At 39.9% G+C, this 23,860-nt stretch overlaps 1 protein-coding gene and 1 long non-coding RNA gene across 3 annotated transcripts; one reads left to right on the forward strand and one right to left on the reverse strand.

Moving 5' to 3' along the window:
* Nucleotides 1-4,304: 4,304 nt before the first annotated feature.
* On the reverse strand, nt 4,305-15,181 carry ufm1 (ubiquitin-fold modifier 1). The gene is made up of 6 exons (XM_056398262.1): nt 15,096-15,181; nt 14,936-14,992; nt 11,819-11,876; nt 8,241-8,280; nt 6,446-6,478; nt 4,305-4,750 (listed from the first exon to the last, which is right to left on the reverse strand). Coding segments are annotated over exons 1-6 (264 nt in total). The 5' UTR covers nt 15,098-15,181; the 3' UTR covers nt 4,305-4,676.
* An 873-nt stretch (nt 15,182-16,054) lies between these two features.
* LOC130182850 (uncharacterized) lies at nt 16,055-23,313 on the forward strand. 2 transcript variants are annotated; one of them, XR_008829754.1, is made up of 3 exons: nt 16,055-16,315; nt 17,694-17,992; nt 23,199-23,313. It is a non-coding gene; the product is annotated as an uncharacterized LOC130182850 (long non-coding RNA). The 2 variants fall into 2 exon arrangements; XR_008829753.1 differs by lacking the exon at nt 23,199-23,313 and adding an exon at nt 18,528-18,691.
* Nucleotides 23,314-23,860: the final 547 nt, after the last annotated feature.

Below are 23,860 nucleotides of genomic sequence, written 5' to 3' on the forward strand. Positions count from 1 at the left end.
ACAAGCTAAACTCGCCTGTGGCTGTTGTGTCCTTAAAACACACTCTCCCAGCAGTTTATTAATAATCCCACCAGCCCTTCATACACATCGGTGCAGAAAGTTGGTGCAGAGAGAAGAGATGGCCTACAAAGAAAGAGGGGATTATAAAAGATTAGCTCTAGGACTGCCTCAACAGATTTAGGAGAACACTTAACTTAAAGGAGCGAGGAGAATTTGAAATGTTTTAAGTTTCTCTTTTACATTTGAAAAACATTTAAAAAATTGCTGCTGTAAAATTACAGCACATTCTCGTCACTGGATGTAACCTGCAGCACAATAAAGTAGAGGATCATACGCCTCCATCTCTAATATGAAGAATAGTTATATCAGGCTACTTATAAATCACAGGGTAATATCAACAGCAATGAAATGTTCAATTATATAAGCTTATATCATAGCTCACAACTGAAGAGTGTGACAGTGTGATGCACTATATCTGTTCACGTGGGAAGGTTTGCGCTTACAAAATCCAGGCTTACAAAGAAGAGCACCCGGTGTTCGTCGCTAAGGCGAACAACCCCAATCACTGAAAGACGTTCTGCACACTTAGGAAAGACAAGAAGAGCCTCTTCAGATACAACAAAAAAAAAGAAGGATCAACTCCTTTCCTGTTGACAAAGGTGACATTAACAAAAGTGTTAAAGTAAATTCTTTTCATGGGACCTCCAGCTTCAGCTCGAGTGTTATTCTAAAGACTTAAACCGGGTAGAAAATACAGCGATGGCTAAGAAAGGAGAGGTGGTGAGAGGCAGAAGCTATTTTCCATGAATTCATCAAATGGCAGGTTAATGAGTCACATTTTGGATGTGAAATAAATGGATCATTTTTCATCTGAAGAGCGTGTGTGTGCATGTATACGTGTATGTATGTGTGCGTGTGTGTGTGTGTGTGTGCGTGTGTGTGGGCCTTTTTCTCCAAGAGATGTGTTATAAATGTCGACAGGTTCATCATTCCTAAAAACACATTGGTTGGATTATGAGAATTCACATCGGTCACAGATTCATTTCAATTGAGAAGAGATAGGAAAAGAGCACAAATAATAAATTAGATAAAAGATGTGATTTATATCAAAATATGAATTGATTTCAGAAGGATATGGGAAAGGGCAACGATGTACAGCATTCCTATAAAGATATGTACCACTGAGAATGATAAAAAACTGAAAGCTTGTTTTAATATTTGAAAACAAAGAGATGCTTTGCCTTAAAACCACATTATATTTCTCGCTTTAGCCCAGAGGATATCAAATTGACACATCCATGATAAGGAAGTATATTCCTCCAGGCTGGGAAACGTGGAGTGTCTCGTCTCATTGCTGCATTGGAGAAAATTGCGGCATGTCTAAAATATGCTAGTTGCCTAAATATCTGTTCTCCATCAAGATTAATTAGCTGTCATTTCTGCAGAGGAGGAGATACAAGAACATGAATCGGAGCTGCCTAACAATGTCTATGGTGCCCCACGGGATTTTCTTCCAGCTGCCATACTTATTTTAAGACAGAAGGGGGCAGAATTAGGTCATCAATATAATTAAATAATCTTGATGTGGAGCCTGCGATGGTTTTTAATCGGTATCCCTGAAGCGTAGTACCACCTGGCTCTGTGTGTGTGAACACTGTTTGCACACACACACATACACACCTGCGTATCCACATGTGCTGCACATGTTTGAGTGACAGATGTGTGAGAGTGAGGTGAAAACGAGCTGGATGGGCTGCCAAAGAAGGGCGGCTGTTTCCATTCCCTGGTTCCCCATTTCTTTACATGGCTCACTGACCTGTGGCCACAGCGCTGGTCTTACCCACTGCTGCGTCTGTGGAGGACCACCAGATCTCATTTTAGATTGGCTGCCTTTAATGGGAGGCCAAGGAGCACACTCAACGTGTCGTTTATAAAGCAGTGGGGGCACAAAGGATTGGGGAAAAGAAGATGGAGTGAGTGGGAAAACCCATTTTATAGCAAGTGGGGCTTGATTCTTCTATCTATCTATCCCTCAATCACAAACACAGACACAGCTTCATGCAAACCCACTGCGGTCAGTCAATACTACTTTGTCATCCCTGTGTCAGCATCCTGTCCACTGTTCCTCTGCATGTCTGCCATCTTCAAACTGAGACACTTCAAGCCGTTCACTGTCTCAGATCAAGAGTCGGTTACAGGTGTTTCAACAGGTGACTATGTGGTTTTATTCGGAAAAACCGGATGATCAATTTTTTTTTTTTTTTTTTACATCTGTAGGAATTCATACAGGTGCAAGGGCAAAGAGGCTGAAGAGAGGACACATCCAACCTCCCACAATGCTGCACTGTGAGGAGGAACCGGCCTCTCATTATGGAGAGCAGTGGAGGGCAGGCGTGCTCACACTCAGCCAAATGTAACCTAACTGACCATCTATGAAACTCTCTGCCATTTACCATCAAAAATGATGAATCAATCCACAGCCACACACACACACACATCCTCTTCAGTGCCTCGTCTCAGCTGAAGGACTCTCACAGTTGCACTGACTCTCAGTCAGATCATCATCTAATGTGACATGTGCCTGGAGGATCCGTTTCACTGCAGAGTCAACAGGCTGTGTTGTTGTATCATCAACCTTTCCGGAGGATGCCTCGCTAATTCTTTTCCTGGGAGCCACGTTGGACTTGCTGAAGCTTGGAAAAAGTGCTGGTACTGATCCGGTGGTGGATCATAGGACCCTCTTCCCTTTGTGCTCTGAGGGCCACGGGTCTGTCTGTGCAGGAGGACAGAGAGCTCAACCTGAAATGTGATTATGAAGCATCTTTCTGCTTCGACGCTCATAAAGATTAAACTGCGGCACTTGTTTTGTTTAAGAGTGAAATTTTAATTTCATGCCTAAAAGAGCATAAAATCAGCGGAGGTGATGAAATGAGTTTTTTAATTTAAATGAATCCATGTTGTCTTTTCTCTTGTACTTATGTATTTATACTCCACCCTGATAAAAAAAAAAAAAAAACCCACAAAGATTTGAAAGATGTAAACTGAAATGTTCACTCACACTTGTAAATACATATTATTTTACAAAAAACTGCAGTAATTAAGAATTTTTTTCAGAGCACCGAGGCCGGCACTTCGGTGCAGCCAGACCACTCTGTGGTCTTTTGTCATTTCAGAAGTACATTTCTGGAGAATGTGCCCAGCAGTGACTTTGATTAAAATAAATGAGGAAATCCATTTGTGACGGCGCTCCTGCTTCTCCCCATCTGAGTCTGCATCCTAATGGATGGTGAGATACAACGGTGTGCTTTCTCTTGTGAATTATGCACGCTCCATTATTCTCTCTTGCTCATTTTTCTTTACCAACTATGCATTTTTGTTTTTCCGTGGCAGAAAAAGAGAACCAATTCAAAAACAAATGATTCAGACCTTCTCAGATGATAATGATTAATGTGGAGGGGATAATAAACTGCTTTCCCTCATTAATCAGTCACAGAAACAATAAAGCATAAACTCCTGCTCTACCTATTAGTCAAGCTTTTGTTTTGTTTTGAATGGGAATAATCTGGAGACTTAATATGAAAGTATATTTTCTATCCAGTGATTTTTCAAATTGTCCTGACAAAAGGAAAGGCGCAGGACTGAAGATATCAATCAAACACTTCATTTATTTCCCAGATGAGAACCAGTGTTTTAGGTTTTGATCGGATGAGCTGAACCTCAGCGACGGCTATTGTGACACAGTCTGGGGGGGGGGGCCTCTGCACTTCAATCTACAATCTTTGGATGGCTGCCTCATTTTCTCACCACCTGCTCCTCAGCTCCTAATTAATCTAGCAGTGCAAATTAAAACAAAGTTTAGATTACTCAGGATAATCTTTTTTTTTTTTTTTTTTATATTTATTGTGCAACATAACACAGGGCTTGAAATACAGAGGTGAGGCATTTGGCTCAAGCACAAACCGATGTTATAATGTAACCTGACAGAGGGCAGCAAAGATCCACGTGCCTGAACAGTTCGACAACCGAACAAACACACTTCTTTACATTAGCCACAATATTCATATGCTCTTTTAGTTATGGGAAAATCTGGTCCACAGTACAGGTTCAGCACAGATCCATGATTTGAGGAATACTTCCCTGACAACAGGTGCCTGACAACATCTAATGTGAACAGACATTTACCTGCATCTACAGCCACATGATATAATGAAAATGGTCCTTAAAAGCATCTTGTACATATATTCAAAAAACATTGCCATCTTCACAATGCCGTTAAAAAAAGTAAACATTGCAAAATAGGCATGTACTGTTAGTCATACTGATTGTTTATTGTCATTTACAAAGATACAAAAGCTATAACTGTTCACTCAGCAGTTTGTTAATCTTCGCTAAAATCTTTCCCAGGATGACGCTGCTGTGTTTGTGTATGTCAATTACTGGGTAAATCTTTTGATGCAGTTACACTTAGAAGATGAAAAGAAAAAAGCTGAAGCAGGGAGCATGCAAGAGTGTATGCATGTCATCATCACGTTTAAATATATATATTCTCATGTGAGTCACTGTCAGTTGTGGGCCAGAAAATAAATATGACACATGCTGAGGTGTTTCCTGGGTCTCAAGTGTTATATGATTCTGCCGGGTGAGTGATTATTGCCGTCAAGGAGGGAAAAGCAGCATCAGTCTCCTTGTCCTCCCACTCTGTCTCTGGGAATGATGCGAAGCTCTGAGCCGTGTTTTAGAAACACATTCCCTGCAACACAGGACAGAGCACCACATAAAGAGAACAGTTTATAATCTGTGTGCTTTAATAGGGGCGTTTTACAGCCACTATTGCTGCTACGCTGCAAAACAATATGTAATTTTACCAGCTGGGAGAGAAACTAGAAAACAATTCCTACTCTCAAGACAGTGATGAAAAATACTGAAAACCAATTGAGTTTGTTAATATAACTGGAGCTGATTATCTTAAACCCTAATATAAAGATTAAAGAATCTATCAGGTGTATTTTAGCGAGCACGCACACACAGTAATTTCATTTGAATAATATACAATAACCCTAATGTAATTTAATTCATTAACTTGTTAATTCAAGCAGCAACCATGCTGAGATCATATATGCATGCATCACTCTCAGGGCCATCAGTGCATAAGTGCACCTCTATTATGCCTCCGGAAATGTACAATATTGGCCTTATGAAGTTGTGTGAGGAGAAAAAGGTTGTAAAATTACATCGGATCAGTTTCCACCATGAACTCAATCCTGTGAACATGAGGTAGACTGGCTGCAGCGGGTGAAAAAAAAAAAAGGCAATCTGACAGAGGTGTCTGAACCGAGGCTATTCTTGGCAGCACCACACAGCATGGATGTTGCGCAGATAAAAAAAAAGAAAAAAAAAGATGCTGTGAATGCCCACCACTTATTTCCTTTTCTTAACCGAAAAACACCCAATCTTGCCTTCGGTCGAAGCAGGCATTAGCTTATCCTGCTTTATGCAGAAAACCCAGTCATCTGTTACCTGTCTTTTGTTGAAAGTGATGACTTACATAAGGAGCGGTGGGCTACACTTTCAGTATGAACCTCGGGGGGTTCGTACTGTGTTCGTAAGTGATTCACTGCAGCTCAGCAATAATATGGGAATCTAAAGGCAAGTGACTAAACAGATTTCCGCATCTAGTTCGCCTCCAGTCAGAGGTCACTTTTTAATTTCAGATTAAATGCTGCTTCTCCAGGCAATGCATCTATATTCATGACTCAGTAAACGCCATCTCCATACAAACAACTGTGAGGTCTGCTCAGACACTCAGTTAAATCGGGATTATCTTGCTAACTCAAGATTATTTTAATCATTTCATTTTTCAATTTATTCTATATATATATATATAATATATATATATATATATATATATATATATTCTATTCTAGACTGTTATTGGGGGTTTACCTCAGTTGTGCAGCAGCCATTTTTATTTCATTCCATTTCTCAGTTCTGATAACACTCAACGCCAATACAGATGTGGCTCAGTGTTTGAGCATGTCCAGTGGTGATGTGACGTTTTGACACGAGTTTTAGCATTTCAACTTTATCAGATAATTTGGTTGGTTTTCATCGCTGCCCATCACAGCGATTACTTTATGAATCAATGGCCCCTGCTTAACACCTCTGAGCTGTTTTTTGTACATCCTCTGATACAAATTTAACTTTACTGTTCAAACCTGACTTAAATAAACCTGATCATCATCCTGGAATGATTTGATTGTAGTTACCTCAAATAAGGCTTTTCATATTAAACCTTACATTTCTTTGTGATCTTTTGCAGAACCATCCACAGACGTCACTGCCTCTGAGGGCTTTGCCAAACTAATCTTATTCAGTTTTCTTCTGTGGAAACAGTAGCTTTAAAGATCTTCTAAGGCATGGACTCCAAACGAACACCACAACTCACCTGCTGTCTGGGCAGGGTTGATTCCTATTCCATCTGCACGCCAACAATGAAAGGAAAAAAAATAAACAAAAAACATCAACACAATGTAAAATGAGAAGACTGTCATGCAAATGAGCAGCACGGAAATGAAAAAAAGACCATTTACAATATCAGCAGTTCATCCATAATGATGTTGCACTAGGCAACAACAAAAATGAGAGCGTGCCTCAGCAGCAGGCAATTCTATCTGGAATAATAACAGACCAGTCATTAATTCAGCACTGATAAAACTAAAACTCACGTTTAGCGTGGCGGTCATATGTCAGCCATTTTAACACAAACCTCATCTCAGTGCAACACTCACAAGTCCAATATGTTCCCACAGCCGTGAGAAAATGTCATCTTTTTATGACTAACCTCCAGTATGTGACAAAATACATCAGGCATACTCCTTATGAACATCTCTCTCTCTCTCTCTCTCTCTCTGTAGCCTAACGCTGTCAGCACAGAGGTGGAGAGGTAAACGAAAACATCATCAGTTTTTTATCTTATTTTATTTTTTCACGTGGCACTGCACAGTTTAATTGTCAGGATACACTGAATAAGCTGACAATTTTCCTTCTAACAGCCACAAAGACAATTTACTGTAATTTGTTCCAGTGATTACTACAACTGTGGTTACAAGTGTTCTGTGCCTGGACGAATCCTGCCGAGTATTTTTACATTTTACAGCCTCGGGTTATTTTAGACGTGATTCTGTTGGGTATTTGATAGAAACTGTTCCCTGATAGGCCGTTATTTTGACAGCCACGGTTCTAAATGCTTGAATTTAGTTTAGCACTTCATATTGTCAATGAAATAATCAAGTCAAATAATCCTCTTACTAGTAGCAGTATATTGAGTATGATATGTGATATATTTCTGAATATAAATCATCTTTAATTGCTGTTTTATCTGGGCTCTAATTTGCTCTAATTTTTACTTGTTTCTAATGTGCAAACAAAATGTTGTGCCAATTATTGGTCAATGTGCGTTAGCGGGGGTTTGGGGGTTGAGATAAGTGCCATCAGCATTCTTGCAATTCCAGCTGGTAGCTGATACAGATCAATAAAGGTCAAGCAGAATTAATAGCAGACACGGAGGCTGCCATTAATTAAAGCTGCTGTGAATAATGCCCAAACAGGACTAATCATACTCTGTGGTTTGATGCTGGAAATTAATACAAGAAACACAAACAGCAATTTTCTCTCAAAATTTCAGGAACCAGAAATACATCAAAAAACTTGACATGGGTTCCACATGCTTCTTGTGTCATGTTAGTGTAGTAAATGATTTTCCTCTTGGTTCAATATTTCTTACAAATTACCTAAATTCTTTTTATTAGGATTTCGAGGCTACTATATGCAGTGTTTCAGACATTCTGTTAAATAAATAATTTTGACGTTTAAGTGAAAATTCGAATTTTGTTGATCATTATGATGTATCATTATCTGAACAGACAGAATTTATTTATTTATACTCCCAGCATCACACTGTAGTTCAGAAATTGCCTTAAGCACTCCCTGATTTTTTTTTTAGAGCCCCGTCAAATCCTTCAAGTTTGCTGTTGAGGTTTTGAAATCTGTGTTTTTCTCAAAACACATAACTTCTACAGGAATGAGGGTCTCTCTCTAACACCGTTATTAATAACTGTCAAGCTGGTAAACATGTTGATTTTGCACTTGCTAAAGAAACAAAAAATCATTCTTAGAAAGACCCCCCCCCCCCCCCACACACACACACACACACACACACACACACACACACACACACTCACCATTTGTTATTATTGCGCTGGTTGCTGACGGCACTTTGAACTGTAAAAGAAAATGAAGCAGAGAACAATGATTACACATCCCCTACATCGTGAATACTGCAATTTCAAATTTGCTCTCTTTGATAAGGGGGCACCAGTCCTCAGGGAGGACAATGTTATTGATTTTCTGTATTGATTAATGTGATCAATCTTATATCAGAAGCCCTGACTTCTCGATTCAATGGATCTCCAATCTTGAAAAGAACACAATAGGACAATGACAGTGTAAATAAAGAAATGTAATAAGTAGACCACTATCTACAGAGTAAATGCAATGTCTAATAACCATCAAGATGAATATAATAATGAAATGAACTGATGAGTTGGCAATGGTGGAAGTGAATATGTTACGGCTATGTACAATAAGTACAACTAATGCTCACTAGGTCTACGAATGAGATCTGAAGATTGAATATTGTTATATTTCGGCATGAACGCCATCACGAGCAGAAAGTGAAGACCGGCCTACTGGAGTTGCGCTGTAGCTTGAGACCCTTGGCTGGAACCCAGGTGGCTGAGATGGTTGGTAATTGTCGACGACATGTTCTGGATGGAAGTGTGCTGTTGTGCACATTACCATGGTAACGGGTTCTGCCAGTGTCCCACAGCAGCTTCAGCTTTGATGATTTCGGCCAACAGACTTTCTGTCTCGGGGAACTCTTGATGTCTTCGTAGGCTTCTCTGCAGGCGGTCGTGGGCAGGTCGTGTTATCTGCTGGCATCTCTTGCGGGTTGATGTGAAATAAAACTCTAATGCACTTAACTGTCGCTGGATAACTACAGAGGAGACTGCGTTGGCCAGATTACTCTAAACTGTCAAAAATCTTCAGAAAGGAAAACGTGATAATAATTAAAAGTTACAAAAACTTACTCTGAGGCAGTTCTGCTGTTTTGGTTCAGTTGGTTTTGACTTGGCTTATAAAAATAAAAGATTGCGTGTGTAGACAAAAAGAATGTTACTTGGAGAACGTGGCAAAGAAAGAACAAAGGACACGGACAAAACGATAAAGAGCAAAATGGCAAAAAGCAATTGCTAAAAGCTGACAGCTAAGAGCTGTTGCTGAGAGCCATGTGTGAAATGATCACAACTGCTTTATCCCCTGGGGGCTGGCGCATGTTTCTGGGGCGTCACCCATCTTCTCCTTTGTTTCAACTTTAGAGAAGAGAGTAATTTTCCATGGAACCTTAGAATTGTATAATCTAGAGTTTTCCTTTGCACATTCGTCTTCCACCATGACCATAAAACATTACATGAAGCAGCCATTGACCTATTACATAGAGGCATCACATTAATTACAATAGAATAGTTAGATATTTAATTTTGTATTTTTCTCAGATCTGTGTCTGTGAAGAGTGTTCTGCTCGTCACTACACGTCACAGGATTGGGACGTGGGTTGTAGTTTATGACTGTTATCTAAAGAGGGACAGAGGGTTTGTGCGTTTCTATTCATTCGTGACACAGAGCGTCCCGGATTCATACCTTAGGAATAATCAGTGCTTTTAGTTTTTCTTTTTCCTATATAAGAAGCAATCAAATATCAATACAGAGACAGACTTATATTACAAAATGGAGATTTAAATTGTTTGCTCCAATTTGCCAGGTTATCCATTTGTTGATCCTCTGGAGCTGAACCTTTGACCCGTGGTCTGGTTGTGCATGTCTCTGACATGCTAAAAGCCTGTGTGTTTATGAGAGAAGGGTTCTTTGTCTCTGTTTCCTATCAGTTTGATAGTTTGATGGTGGTATGTCCCTACACCCCATTAGTGAAATCCACAACAGAAGCTAGTATTTGACATTTCTGGGATTTGAGCAGCACTAAAGTATTTTGGTTAAATAGTCAGTGACATGCTGCTATTCAATTTCAAACTGGCCTGAAGACACTGTGAATAAAACATCAAAACAGAGAGCTTCATCCACTGAGTCAGCGCAATGAGACTCACTGGCTTTGTTGGGAGACAACTTCATAATAATAGGAGCTGCAGTTACAATGTCTTCAGAAACAAACTTTGTGAAACAAGCAAAAAAGAAAATGCTGTGGAGTGCGTTTTGTTTTCAGCCTTTGTCAGCCAACTTACACACTAGTCAGACGCACGTGTGTTCGCGTTTTCACACAAATTTTAGTCCACATTAAAACGGCACACACACATACACAAAAACAGTTGGGAAAGAGCCTGAGGGAACGATAGCCACGCTTGAATTTCTGGAAGAAAATCACTCAGCACGGTCACAATACATGTCCTACTTCAGTGTTCGACAGAGGAGGGATGTGGGCTGGTGGGATTTGTGGTGAAAAGACGGTGGAATCAGTCTGTCACCGGGGAGATAGGGTTAGCAGAGTCCTGCTCAACAAACCACTGCTAGGTAGCACAAGCAGCAAACATGACATACAGTTTAGATCTAGAATGAATGGGTGTTGTTGGAGCTTTGTTTGAGGTAGTGGAAAATTGGTGGAAAAAAGGATACAGTAAAAAAGAAAATCACCTCTTAATGATTACTGAATAAAATAATAGACATTTTTAGCTACAGCATGTCTTTCAGGATATGAGGTTTCTGTAATTTGTTAATGTATGAGGTGTCTCTGTCTCCTTGTTCAACACATCAGCCACTGTTTTAATGGTCAACACGGGATTAAAATAAACTCCTGCTAATTAAAAGTAAACTTGGCACTGGCTAATCACACTATATTTTACCAACCACCTTGGGAGGCGAGCTTTTGCCAAGTAAAAAACAGTATCCCTGTGACTCTGCAAACAACAGTCTCCTTTTAAACACTTTGCTCTTTTACTGGTTAAAATGATTAATATTATCCAACTGAAAATACTCTCTCTGTTTGCTTGATGGTGCCTCCAAGGTTAGATCATGCAAAGCCAGACAATGAATGTGAATATTACATCCCATCAAGATGCTGGTTTATAACAGAAGCACAACAACACCCCGTCTGCACATTGTAAAAGCCGCACATCATCAGCAGGAGCCGCAGTCTTTCTGTCAGGGTGCGTTCAGCATCAGTGCTGCTGTATGTTTATGTGCATAATATGGAAGAAAATAGACCTGCAGCCTAAAAGGAGGCTTTATGCCATGGTTTTGTGTGTGTGTGACACATGGGGCATTATGCAGCCTGTGCAGACAGCTGTATTGATTGAAATACAAGCCAATCGAGAAAGATGACTGAAAACCGCAGCTGAAATGCTTCCTGTGTCTGTAACACCTGCAGCTCTGAGACTTCAGTTCAGTTTACCAAGGTCATGAATAACTGCAGATACCAAATTAGCAAGTGTTATGGTCATATAGAGATTAAAGCCTGACTGATAGTAGTTCCAAAATCATTATTTGAGAGTTAAAAATAATAATTTTAATAATAATAATAAAAGCCACAGATGATGATTTATTTGCTGATATACATAAACATATAAATGCCAAACGTTCTTGATATGGATCCCTTAATGTGTATAAGTATGCATCTTATAGTATTTCTATGATAGTACATAAAGCAAGACCCTGAAAGTCTTTAGAGAACAACCAAAAACTGTAAACTCACCTCCTCAGCTGCAAACTTCAAAACTGCTGTGAACGGCGTGCTCTCTGGGACGCTTAGTCTGTAACAAAACAATGCATTAAAACAGGATTTAATTCAAAACACCACAAAATCCAGACTTTACTTTATTCCCCATGTTTTTACTGTTTGCTTTTTAAAGCAGGAATGCCACATGATTAAATATCATCTCTGAACCTCTGGACCTGAGCTTTGATCGACAAGCACCTGTGCTGCTCTGGTGTTTGAGGGTTTGACACTTATACCACAGCAGCTCCACACACAGAAAAAAGGAGAACAAAAGGAAATTTCCTTTACAAGACTCAATTGAGTGTAACATTACTTCTGTCAGAGTCATTTCTGTCAGAGCATGTGAGACTATTTGTGGCATAAATAGTTATACAGTTTCAGCTAGATGCTTCTCCAATGAATCCTGCAGTACAGTCACCCCCCCCCCAGGAGTATAAAAAACAAAAACCAACACAAATATTTTGCTAAGATGTGAGATAAAAAAAAAAAAAAATCTCAAGGCCAGAGATGCAATCACCAAGTAAGGTAATAGAGCGGGTGCTGAGGTGGTGGAGGGCAAAATCAATCGACACCATCAGTGCAGCAGCAAGAAGCCGAGAGAGGAGCCTCAGCATTGTCAGTGAGACAGTGGAAGCTTGTCAGACTACAAACACCACCATACTGTCTTAACTGAGAGTGAGTGGTAACCTGTTCGAATGTGAATACTGATTATCAAAAATAAGCTGAAAAGACTGACGGTGTCCTCAGGTTAAGTCTCTGCCAGAATTAATATTATGCCTCATTTACTGCCTTTATCATCCCTCTGTTCATACTAAGACGTAACAGCTGCAGTGAGGCCTTGTCTAACGCTCTTAGAGAATTGACACCCTGTGGAGTTTCTGGTTAGAGTATTTGAACAGTCTGAATGGCCTCATTATTTTGAAACTATTCATTAGCGCTCGGACAAATCCAAATTCAATTCAGTGAAGCTCTTTGGGGAAATTTAAAATGCACCAAGAGGCAAAATTACTGTGGGAAAAAAGTTTAATAAACATATTGGTGTCTGATTTTCATCACTCTTATCAGTATCTTGTTGACATTTTGTAGATATGCTGGTTTCTGCAGCAATGTGACTCATTCCAGCACTGTATTATCATGAACAGGACAAATATAGAAATGAAAGGGATCCAAAGCAACATGTAAATTTCACTGAATTTTTTAACTTCGTATCCTTGTTTATTGATATCATGTGGTCTGGTATGTGCATCATCTGGAGAATAATCTGGAAAAATCAAACTCTTCTATAGTGTTTTGTATTGAATTGTACATTGGCTCCTCAAGATTGAGATCAAGACGTCCTTCTGATCATGCTGCCAGTTCACACCTAGATTGTCTGATGTTTTACGTCATTTACACGTGTGATCAGGAAGCATATACATTGAGACATGACTTCAAGAGTGAAGTACGTGTCATCTTCCATTCAGCAGTTAAACTTTTGAAATGAGCCATATTTGCATATTCACAGATAATGGTTTTGTTTTACAAGTGAGAAAGTGTAAATGCAATTTTAAGATTTTTTTTTTAATGGGGTAATTAAAGTATTTTGTGGAGAAATTATATCAGAAACAATTTATTATTCCAAACAAAGTATTTTTATACGCCTGTAAACATGCCTGTGCTTGAGTGTGACAAAACACAGCAGACATGGATTATGGTGCGCACACAGTGGCACACCTAGAAATTATGGGTTTTATACACAGAGTATGACCCTCCACTAATTTTATTACTGTCTGTGTTTTGAACACCAGTGTGATGGCGCCGAATGAATGTCACAGCAATAACTTTCCTTCTTACATTCGCCAGGAAAGAATTTTACGAGGTCCACCAGCCAAGCCTATGACTATTTCTGTCGGTCATCTCTGTTTTGATCAAAGGAGAACTACCCATAGTTCTCTCTCAGTTAGATCTATGTCCGTTACTTCTTCCTGTTTCCAGATCCAATTTTGTGACCAAACATGACCGGGCTCCAAACTCTGGAATCTGCTGGTGGTGTAACGGTGCGGGGAATGTTTTCTTGGCACACTTTGAGCTACCACAGCCTATCTGGGTATTGTTGCTGACCATGTCCATAGCCACATTTTTACCATCTTCTAATAGCTCCTTCCTGCATGATGATGCACTATATCACAGAGCAAAAGTTGTCTCAATCTGATTTTTGACCAGATCTGAATCCAGTACAAAACCTTTGCGATGAGGTAGAACAGGAAATTGGCAGCATGAATGTGCAGCTGATAAATCTGCAGAAATTACGTGAGGCAATCATGTCAACATGGAGCAGAATCTCAAAGGAAAGTTTCCAACATATGGTAGAGTCCATGCCACAAAGAACACCGGGTATATTGAGAACGAGGAGAGGCCCTGACCAATATTAGTAGGGTGTTCCTAATTAAGTGCTCAGTGTATCTATACACATTTATGTATATACATATATGTTTTTAATCACTTTATTCTACCTTTTTAATTTTTCACCATTCTATTTGATCTTGATCTTTTTTGCACTGCTCTGTTTTAAATATTATTACACTGGTTTCACTTGTGCTTCATTTATTTAGCTTCCATTGCCTTTGTAACAGTTGTTTAGTAAATTGTTATATAAATAAAATGTATAATTATCATATTTTAGAGATGTAAATTCATATTATGTATTGTTATGACAGTAGTTATGTCACATGACTCAAAGTTGTCACAGACTAAGTAACATTATTTTTATTGTTGACACCCTGTAAGATGCATTTAATGTATAACAGAACCCTCAACATGCTGTAAGCTACTGTCGGCCATACTAATACCATGTTCAGAAAAATAAAACGGGAAGTTAACAGCAGTGTTAGCTGGTGGCAGCATGTGAATCACAGCTTTACACTAACAGATGTTGTCTCATTGACCACAGATTATGTAGCGCTGGTCAAACACATCAGCATAGGTTAAAAAATAACAGTAAAAAATATCAGAATTTGCGGTGACTGTCACCAGTGTTAAATAACGGATTTTAAAAAAAAAACTGAAGTGTACAGAGATGTAAAGCTGTCAGTGCTGAGCTGTCAATGTACTCACACTTTGTATGGCAGCCGGGGGTCCGACGTCAGGGTGATTTTAAACGTTACTTTAGACCTAATGAAGAAAATGAAATGAGAGAGATTAGCGCCTTCATACTGGCTAATTCCCATGAAATCGTCTTCGGCTAAATTTCGCACAAAACAGGAGTAAAACTCACATCTTTACAAGGCGACTCGGCTAGCAACCTGTTTATACACCACCCGGAAGTCCGAAGGACCCGCACATACACACGTCATCGACCTGGTAGTAGTTTTTAACACATATTTATGCGTGTTTACTGTTCTTAGGGGCATGTTAGTATTTTTTCAAAATGCTGATTTTCTGACCATCGAAATTGGGTAATACCATAAAAATTGAAGGTAAAATTTGTCCTAATAATTGACAGGCATTCATGCTAAACGACTAACATTTACCGTAAATAACTACAGTAAGGCGCACTCAAATTTTTCTTGCGCTGTATACAAATCAGTGGAGATGGATAAATGGGAGTCTTCCCTTCTCACAGTGTGCAGAACAACTGTCAGTACACGGGCGTGTAAACATCTGCTTGCAGAGATTTGTGTACATCATTTGGGGAAAACATGAAAGTTGCCCAGGAAAAGAAATCAGCCCGAGCGTGCATCACATTTTGAATCTAATTGTTCTGTCTCAATGATTCTGAACACACAACCAATTTTGACAATCTGACTAATTTGCACCACTGCCACATAAAAGGAGGCAAAATTTGTCTGATGTCACTATTTTGAATTCACATAGGTGGGGAATGAAATTGGCATTAACAGCATTACTAATCTTGAAACCTATTTACACTATGATGGAGTAGAGTTCACAGATTTAATGTTTAGATCTGATTCCATCCTGCATCTAAAGGAAGGGCTGGCATGGAAAAAATACGAAATTAAGCCATTCAGGCCCAACACCAGAACAGCATTGGGCCGAGCCCCGGCACATGTTGTGGACTTAAGGCCTGGTGTTGGTTTGTTGGAGTCTGATCGCACTTCAGCCGGATCTCTGGGCCGAGACTCGGCCGAGTCTTTTCCAGGATAATTTCAATATCAGAATAAAAAAGTAAAGTGCGGAACAAACAAACCCAGGAACTTACCTGTGCCCGTTTCTGGAAATCAGGTGAACAGGAAACGGGGCGTGCAGGGAAGAACCGGAGCAAGCGCACAGAGACCTGCGTTTATGGACTGCGCACAGGCGGGTATTGGGCCGCATGCGCGCCAAAGTCGCTTTATATAGGGACGACAAAACACAGTAAGGCCGCAATGAGCCCATGCCTGGCCCCGAGTACAGTCTGCTGTAAGAAAACTCAGAAACGTCCAACAGGCTTTTACATCCTGTTTGCACGAGGAAATCAACTGCCTGGTACCGGAGGTAAGGAGGATTTATTGCAGGACTGTTTTTATTAGACTACATCGGTTTTAGCTGGATGATCCTAATAAATTGCCGAACTGAGTGTATATTAGTTGGCTAATTATCAGTTGTGTGCACAAACTGCAAAGTGCCTGACTGGAATTAACCGGTTGATTTAGGTGCTGTCCTCATCTCTGAAGTGATACACCTGGCAGCCTCAAGATGCTCTTTGATTAAATAGATTTATCATATGTTATTATTATTATTATTATTATCACCATATAACATGTTTTACCCCACCCCTTTTAAAATGTATCACGTTTACTCAGACATTTTAACTGACTTACTTTGTACTTTGATTATGAACTTAGCATATTTCCCCAAAGCGTCCTTGTTTAAATACTGTTTGTCCTCAATGTTTGCTTTTCTGACAATCAGCCAGATCTCAGTCATGTCAGACTTTGCATGTCAGCAGCACAGGAATACACTGGGACTTATAAAGACTGTGCTTTCAGCTGCATAACATTAATGTAACTTTGACAAACATGTACAGAAACATGCATAATGTTTACTACGATTAGTTCATACAGAAGTGAATGCAGCAGCAGTTGAAAAACCTGGCATGTCTGTGTGTCTGTGTGTGTGTGTCTGTGTGTGTGTGTGTGTCTGTGTGTGTGTGTGTGTGTGTGTGTGTGTGTGTGTGTGTGTGTGTGTGTGTGTGTCTGTGTGTGTGTGTGTGTGTGTGTGTGTGTGTGTGTGTGTGTGTGTGTGTGTATGTGTGTGTGTGTGTGTGTGTGCAACAAGCCCAACAAGGATACTGAAACAAGTATCTGAGCCTAGTTAATGCTGAACTAAAAGCGGTGGGTGTGTCAGATTATGTAATTATGGCTGGATTGTCTGGCCACAGTGGGCAGCATTTCAGTATTTCGCCGTCTCAGCGCGGTCATATTGAGAGGCACCATTTTCATCAAAGTGTGAAAATCCTGAACATCAAGGTCAGCCACATCAAGCTGTTCACTGTTCTCATCAAACCAAACAGGAAGCACGAACCAGGCCAGGGACTTGCTCAGATTTATTCAGAGTTTGAACGATTACACATCTGAGTAGATGCTGATGGATGCGCATGAACGATTTCTGCGTGCCACAGGAGGTTCAGAGGAGAGCAGTGTGGTCGGTTTAGATACCTCCTCAAGTCTGATTAGATCTAATCAGACAGATTCTGCTGGTGCGGATTATGTTTTTGTTCAGTCGTATAATCAGACAGTCTCATCAGCTATAGTCTGATCAGTTAGACCCACAAAGGCAAATTTGTTCTGTGATGTTTTATTACTGTCCACTTTTACGTTTTGACTCACATATACTGTGTTTAAAAAGGAATATTGTGGATATTTGTTTTAAGGAGAGGACGATGCTGGACACCCCAGTTTAAAACCAGGATGGACACAGCTAAATCATTTAAGACCGTCAGGAACATCTCAGTGGGACTCCCTTCTGCGGCCGAGCTGTCAAAACATCTGGTGAGAGACTTCAATTCACAGTAGCATGAACACTGGAGCGGTGTATGACTTCTCATGCAACCAGTGTTGGGAACCAGATCAATGTGACGATGACAACCCTGGACAAGAGACCGAATGAGCACAGATGGAGAAGGATCAAGGAATCCACTAGAAGACGACCATCAGATGCAGTTGAAAGCTAGTAAGTGGGCCCTTTATCTTAAATTATGTGTGTGAATATTTAAATGTATATTGAAGTCCATGTTTTAGATGCTGCCTATCTCAGTTCAGCACCTGCTGCTGTATCACAATAGAGAGACTGTGTGTGTGAGAGAGAGAAGGTGATGCAGTGTAGGCAAAGGAATGACATGCGGCAAAGAGAATGGGAGCAGACTTATAATGATGACTCAGAGTTACACTGCAGACACTCAGGCACACACCTCTGGGATTTTAGTGGTGGGTCTCCCCCCAGAAAGAAAGTACAAATACAGAGGAAGATGTGGTAAAGCTGGAAAAAGAACAAAGGGAGACAACTTTTATCGTAGCATGTGGGAAAAAAAGGAAAAGGAGCGTTGAGGGCTGTGGCATCAAAGCAAATGAGAAAATATATCTTGTAGAATCTTGTTTCCAATTAACTATTTTTATAGATAATGTAGAAAGTCTAGGTATTGAAAATATCAAAAGCAGACAAGATACACGAACCTTCTTTTTTTTTTTTTTTTTTCACATTTTACAAGTGGCATTAAAATAGGACGCAGCAGAAGATTTTAATGAAGCAGCCAGATTGAAGATTCTTCCCGGATCTTTTTCTCCTTGATGATAAAGAGAATGACATAACGGGCCAGAAGAGGTTCCACATAGAAACAGGTTTTCCATGGACTGACTGTCTGAGGCCACCATTGTGGTGGCGAAGATGTATGTGCTTTGAAGCAGAGGGAGCAGATGAAAATGTGACAGTTCCATCATCCTCTTGGAGGAGGCGTGAGAGTGCATTTTGAAATGCAAAACCCAGCGAGTGCATTCAGCGCACCGTGCAGCCTCCACTGAAAGACTTTATTAACATACCAAAAGCAGGTCTCATGAGTAGAGAGAGAAAAATGACAATTACCTGCAGACATATAACAGTAATCAGTGGTAATCTTGCTGCTTATACAGGCGAGCATATGCGCAGACACACACTCACACAGACACACAGACGTACACATATATGGTAGATGCAATACATGCATAACACATGTGCTTGTGTGAGCAACAGGAGCCTTTTTTTACTAGTCGAAAAGGCCACAGCTGAACTGATTGTGTTATTTTTCACTGGATCAACATTAATATTGACATGGTCACATACGGTCACCCTCAGGAAAAGGGCACAGACCTCATCGTGACCCGGCAAGAAGAAACAATGCAACATGAGTATCTTTGGTAAATAGTGCACGGATTAAATTCATTGTCGAAGAACTCAGCCATTTACAAACACAATATCTTTCTCTATTATTATGTAGGGAATTCTGTTGCTGCAAAGACTCTGCAACACCCCCTCAGCTTTTGATTCAGGGCTTTTATATGTGTGTTGTATTTCTGCGAGCCGCATAATGTTCCCCAGCGTTATGTACAGAAGATAGCTCCAATCGCTGTGTGGTTGACCTGAGAGATAAAATCAGAAATGTATCAATGCTCAAGATGTAACGTAGATGAACTTTCCTCTTATTCATTTCCTGACCTCACTTCTCTCCACGCTGACCGCTGATATAACAGCCCTGCTCTATAAGCTGCATATTGTCAGTTTGTGTCACTTTGTAATAAACGCTTGGTTCCTCGGTTTCCCTTCACGTCTGAAATATACTCTGCTCCAGATAGAGAGGTAGTTCATAATAAATGCCTGTTAATAAGGAGCCCCTAACCTCTTAGCACACGGCTATTTTTAATAGGGGGAGTGCTGTATTTAAGACTGGATTTAAAGCTGTGGCTTAGCTTATCAAACCGTTCCTGCCACACCAGAACAAAGGGTCAGGAGGGTGAAACACGTCACAGTTTCATAGTCATAATTTGTTGAAAGAGGAATCAGTGTCATTCACAGATATCAAGAAATATATATAGGATGCTACAGATAGACAGAAATATTCTACATATCGCTCAATTGCAGTGTATCCCAAATAAAGATATAATATAACCCAAATAATAGCACAGTCTGTGGTAATTATCCTTTGAGGAGAGCTCAAAAAGGTCTATTAAACTCTCAGTGTTTATGCTGTTTCAAGGAAATGAATGTGCGGCTCCAGACTTGCAGTTAATACATTTGAAATTATACCTGATTCTCCTCTCTGTTCGTCATACTGCTGCTGTCTGGGGTGCAACTGACAATAACTCTAAAATCTGTACAATCATTTTCCACAGTGATTAAAAAAATATATAACCAGTTTTCCACAGACGACAAATGTTACATCACCACATCTATAACAGATTATCTTCTCACAGTTCTCATAATGCCAGTGTTCTTTTTTTTTTTTCATTTGTATTATCGGGTTGACTTTACAATCAAAACACAGAATCCACTAAACGACGAGTGAGTGAAACACCTCTGTGTCTGTAGCACAGAATATGAAACTGTAGATACTGAAAAAAAATGGCACCAAATTCTTGGTCTTGTTTACTTATTCTTGGATCAGATATTGTTTGACATGATGTAGTTTTGTTAGTTATGTGCTGTAGAGTATTTGAGACTTTTGGCTTAAGTTTATTGTAGAGAAATATGTTAGTATAAGTTATTTTCCTCCATACTGAGCAGGTAACCATGTTTGGTAAGGTTAATGTATTATTAAGCGTGATGATGAATAATCATCTGTGGAAAACTACAGCAAAGAGACCTCAGGAGACAAACCCCTGTGTCACTCTTCTGGTGTTTACTTACTTTGCATAATCCACAGCACACTGAGTTGTAATTAAATTTGAGCTGAGGAGTAAGTTGCCTGGGCTTTGTTAACACGGAAAGGGCACGATAAGCAAAGGAACAAAGCAGCTTTGCCAAAATGTCCAAATGTTGCTCAGGGGAACATTGTGCAGGGACGCAGTTGCATGATGTGTGGTTTGTATACTGTGCGAATAACTCCCAGATACTATATATCACAACTTCCTGTTTTTAATGCTCTCCAGGAGACAAGTCATTATCCAGGTGGTACACTGAGCCCAAACAAAATAAATCATAGACACAAGAGAGAGGCCAGATAAATATATTAGAACCGCAACACACACACACACACAATACACACATACAAGTACCAAAATCTAATGATGCATGACAGAATAATTCAGTTAGGCGCTTGCACTATGGGTTTCGGAAATATAAAGCAACTGGGGGGGAAAAAAACATGTTTTCTTTTATGTATTTAATATTTGCATTCAAACATCAGTTTACATAAATAATGTACTATATTCCCCTTGATGGCAGTTCTTCAAAGTGAAAAATTTATTTTTGTCTCCCAGCATGACCCCTACTTCTCATGCACGGTGCATATTTATAATCTGCAGTCAACAGCGAAGCGTTCCTGCCAGCAGACTGGAGCTCAGGTAGCAGGCGAGTAAAGGGGTGTCAAAGTGATGTCAAGATAGAAGCACGTTAAAAAGGGCAACAGCTGGAGAGCAGACAAGCATCCATTTTAATTACATGCTTCATTCAGAATGGATCGGAGGTTGCGAGTAAGAGCCCCCCCCCCCACCCCCCCACCCCGAAGGGTGTGTTGAAAGGGTTGTGTGAAAGCCTAAAAGTAACCAGAGGATTGGTGAGGAACAATGTGAAGCTTATGCAGTGTTAAGAGTTCGGGGAGAAGATAGAAGAGATGAAACGTGGTGACAATATGGAGAGGCTGTGTGATGTGTGAGTGTGTGGTCCTGGTTACAAATCAACACGTCAAAAAAGGATAAATAGCAGCAGCCTCTGTTTCAGCTTCACCGCATTGTGTTTTTACACAGTATGAAAAAAGGTGTTAAAATTAAAATAGACGATATTTTAGTGACGCAAATGGTGTATGTTTGCAATAGAGCTGCATTTTCATTGTAGAAAATATGATTCTTGCATGAGGAAGTTTGGCATCTTTTCCTCTTCCTCTGTTCTTCCCGTTTCAGCTCTTCCTCTCTCTCTCTCTCCATCTCTCTCCCTTTTGTCATGTGTCATTTCTTCTTTAAATTTCCTCACTCATGTGCTGCCACAGCTTTGCACCACTCACTATCTCCTCATCGTCAGAATTCTGCATCCAATTTGTCATTTACCATCCTCCTGTCAACCTCTTCTCTTCCTCAAAGATGGGGATCGAATGTGCTGCTGACAGTTAAAGCAGCCTGCCGTCGCAGTTAAGCGTAAAAGCATTATGGTGGCAGCTTTAATGGCGGCTTACTCCTCCTCAAACTCTCCGAAAGGTCAACCCAAAAGCACCAACAGTTGCAGAATCAATACAAATAAGACCATTATATGCGGCGGATCGCTCTCAGAGGTTTCTCGAGAAGCAAATTGATCATTACCATTACCAACCTTTTAAACTACCAACTGCCCCTCCTGGTTATTCCCCCTCCCCCCAAAAAACATATGTGTTTAGATAATGTGTGCATTTGTGTTTGCGCGTGTAAGAATGAGCAGTGGCTCTATTTGTGCCTCAGCTGCCTACGCTACTGAGGATGAGGCCTAAAGCGCTAATTAGAGTGTCTATGATTACAGCTCAGTCCCTTTCTTCTGCCATCGCACACACACACACACACACACACACACACACACACACACACACACACAAACACACACAGACATAGCCAACTATATTTAGAGGAAGAAAATCGGTGTTTCTGCCAGAAAACACTGAACCATGATTAGTCTTGGATGCGCATGATTGGCATCTCTAACAAGGTTTGTAGGTATTTTGAAGGCAAAGCTGTTAAAATGTTCTAGTCTTTTTTTTTTTTTAAAAGGCATCCATAAGCTCAGAGGTTGCAGAATTTCACCTACACAGACCCGTTTGATCATTCAGTTTGCGTTAAACAAAGAAAATCAATAGAAGTTACAAAGTTTGCACCACCAATTTTTAAAATTTTTTTTGTCCTTACTTGACTCAGTGGACTAGATTCATTTGAGAGTGGATAGCCTTTGTAGAATCAATACTAACCTGCTTAGCGGGCATCATTTGTCATGCTGCACAGAACTTTTCAAGTTTTGTGTTTTAAGACAGCTCTGTCTAATCAGTTCGCTGGCCACAGCCACTGGCCCCAAATGTGCTGTTCAAAATAACTTCTAATTATGTGACTAACTTTTAGAGGTAAAAAAGAAAAGGGCAGCTCCCTCTGCAGTATGTCAGTGACATTTGAAAGTGAAAATGGATTGATTAACGACTTACCTTCTTTAATAAATCTCCTTCTTTCAACTTGCCAACTAGAGCTCCAGAGAAAAGCCCGAGAGAGGAGATGTGAAACTGCAGAGATGGTTTTCGGTGCTTAAAACCGCAAATATATCTTCTTATGGATCAACACTTCAAATAAAACACAGAAAAAAGTGTAAAATATGGGACCTTTTTTTTAAAGTGGAAGTCAAAAAACATGAATAAATGCCTAAAACATTGTAATCATTTAAAGTCTTCGGTGTCGGGCGGATTGGGTTTGTTTATGTCAAGAGAACGGATTAACTTGATGAAACTGTAGCCGCTGTATATTTACTGTATTATTTTGCAAGCTCAGCCATCCATGCCTGAGAAGTGATTAATTCAGACTGGATAACACATAATGGCCTTCGTGGGGAATAATGTGCGTCTGTTACAGCCGCAAAGAATAGGACTGAAAAACCACACTGCTTAAAATAATAATATGAGAAGTAAACATTACAGGTCTGCAGTGTTATTTAGTAAGAAAATCTCATTGGGTTCAGTGACATCGTGCTATTGACAAATTTATATAATAACACAAACTTGCAGTAAAGAGAGCTACATATTGCAGAGGATACTGCAGAGAGGCATTATCTTCACTTGGGAGAAAAAACAGGTGCATCAACTGAAATATTAACAAGATTTACAAATGGATGCAGTAAGTGTAGAAAACATTGTCA

Source organism: Seriola aureovittata, chromosome 15 (genome assembly GCF_021018895.1).
Source record: "Seriola aureovittata isolate HTS-2021-v1 ecotype China chromosome 15, ASM2101889v1, whole genome shotgun sequence".
NCBI lineage: Eukaryota > Metazoa > Chordata > Actinopteri > Carangiformes > Carangidae > Seriola > Seriola aureovittata.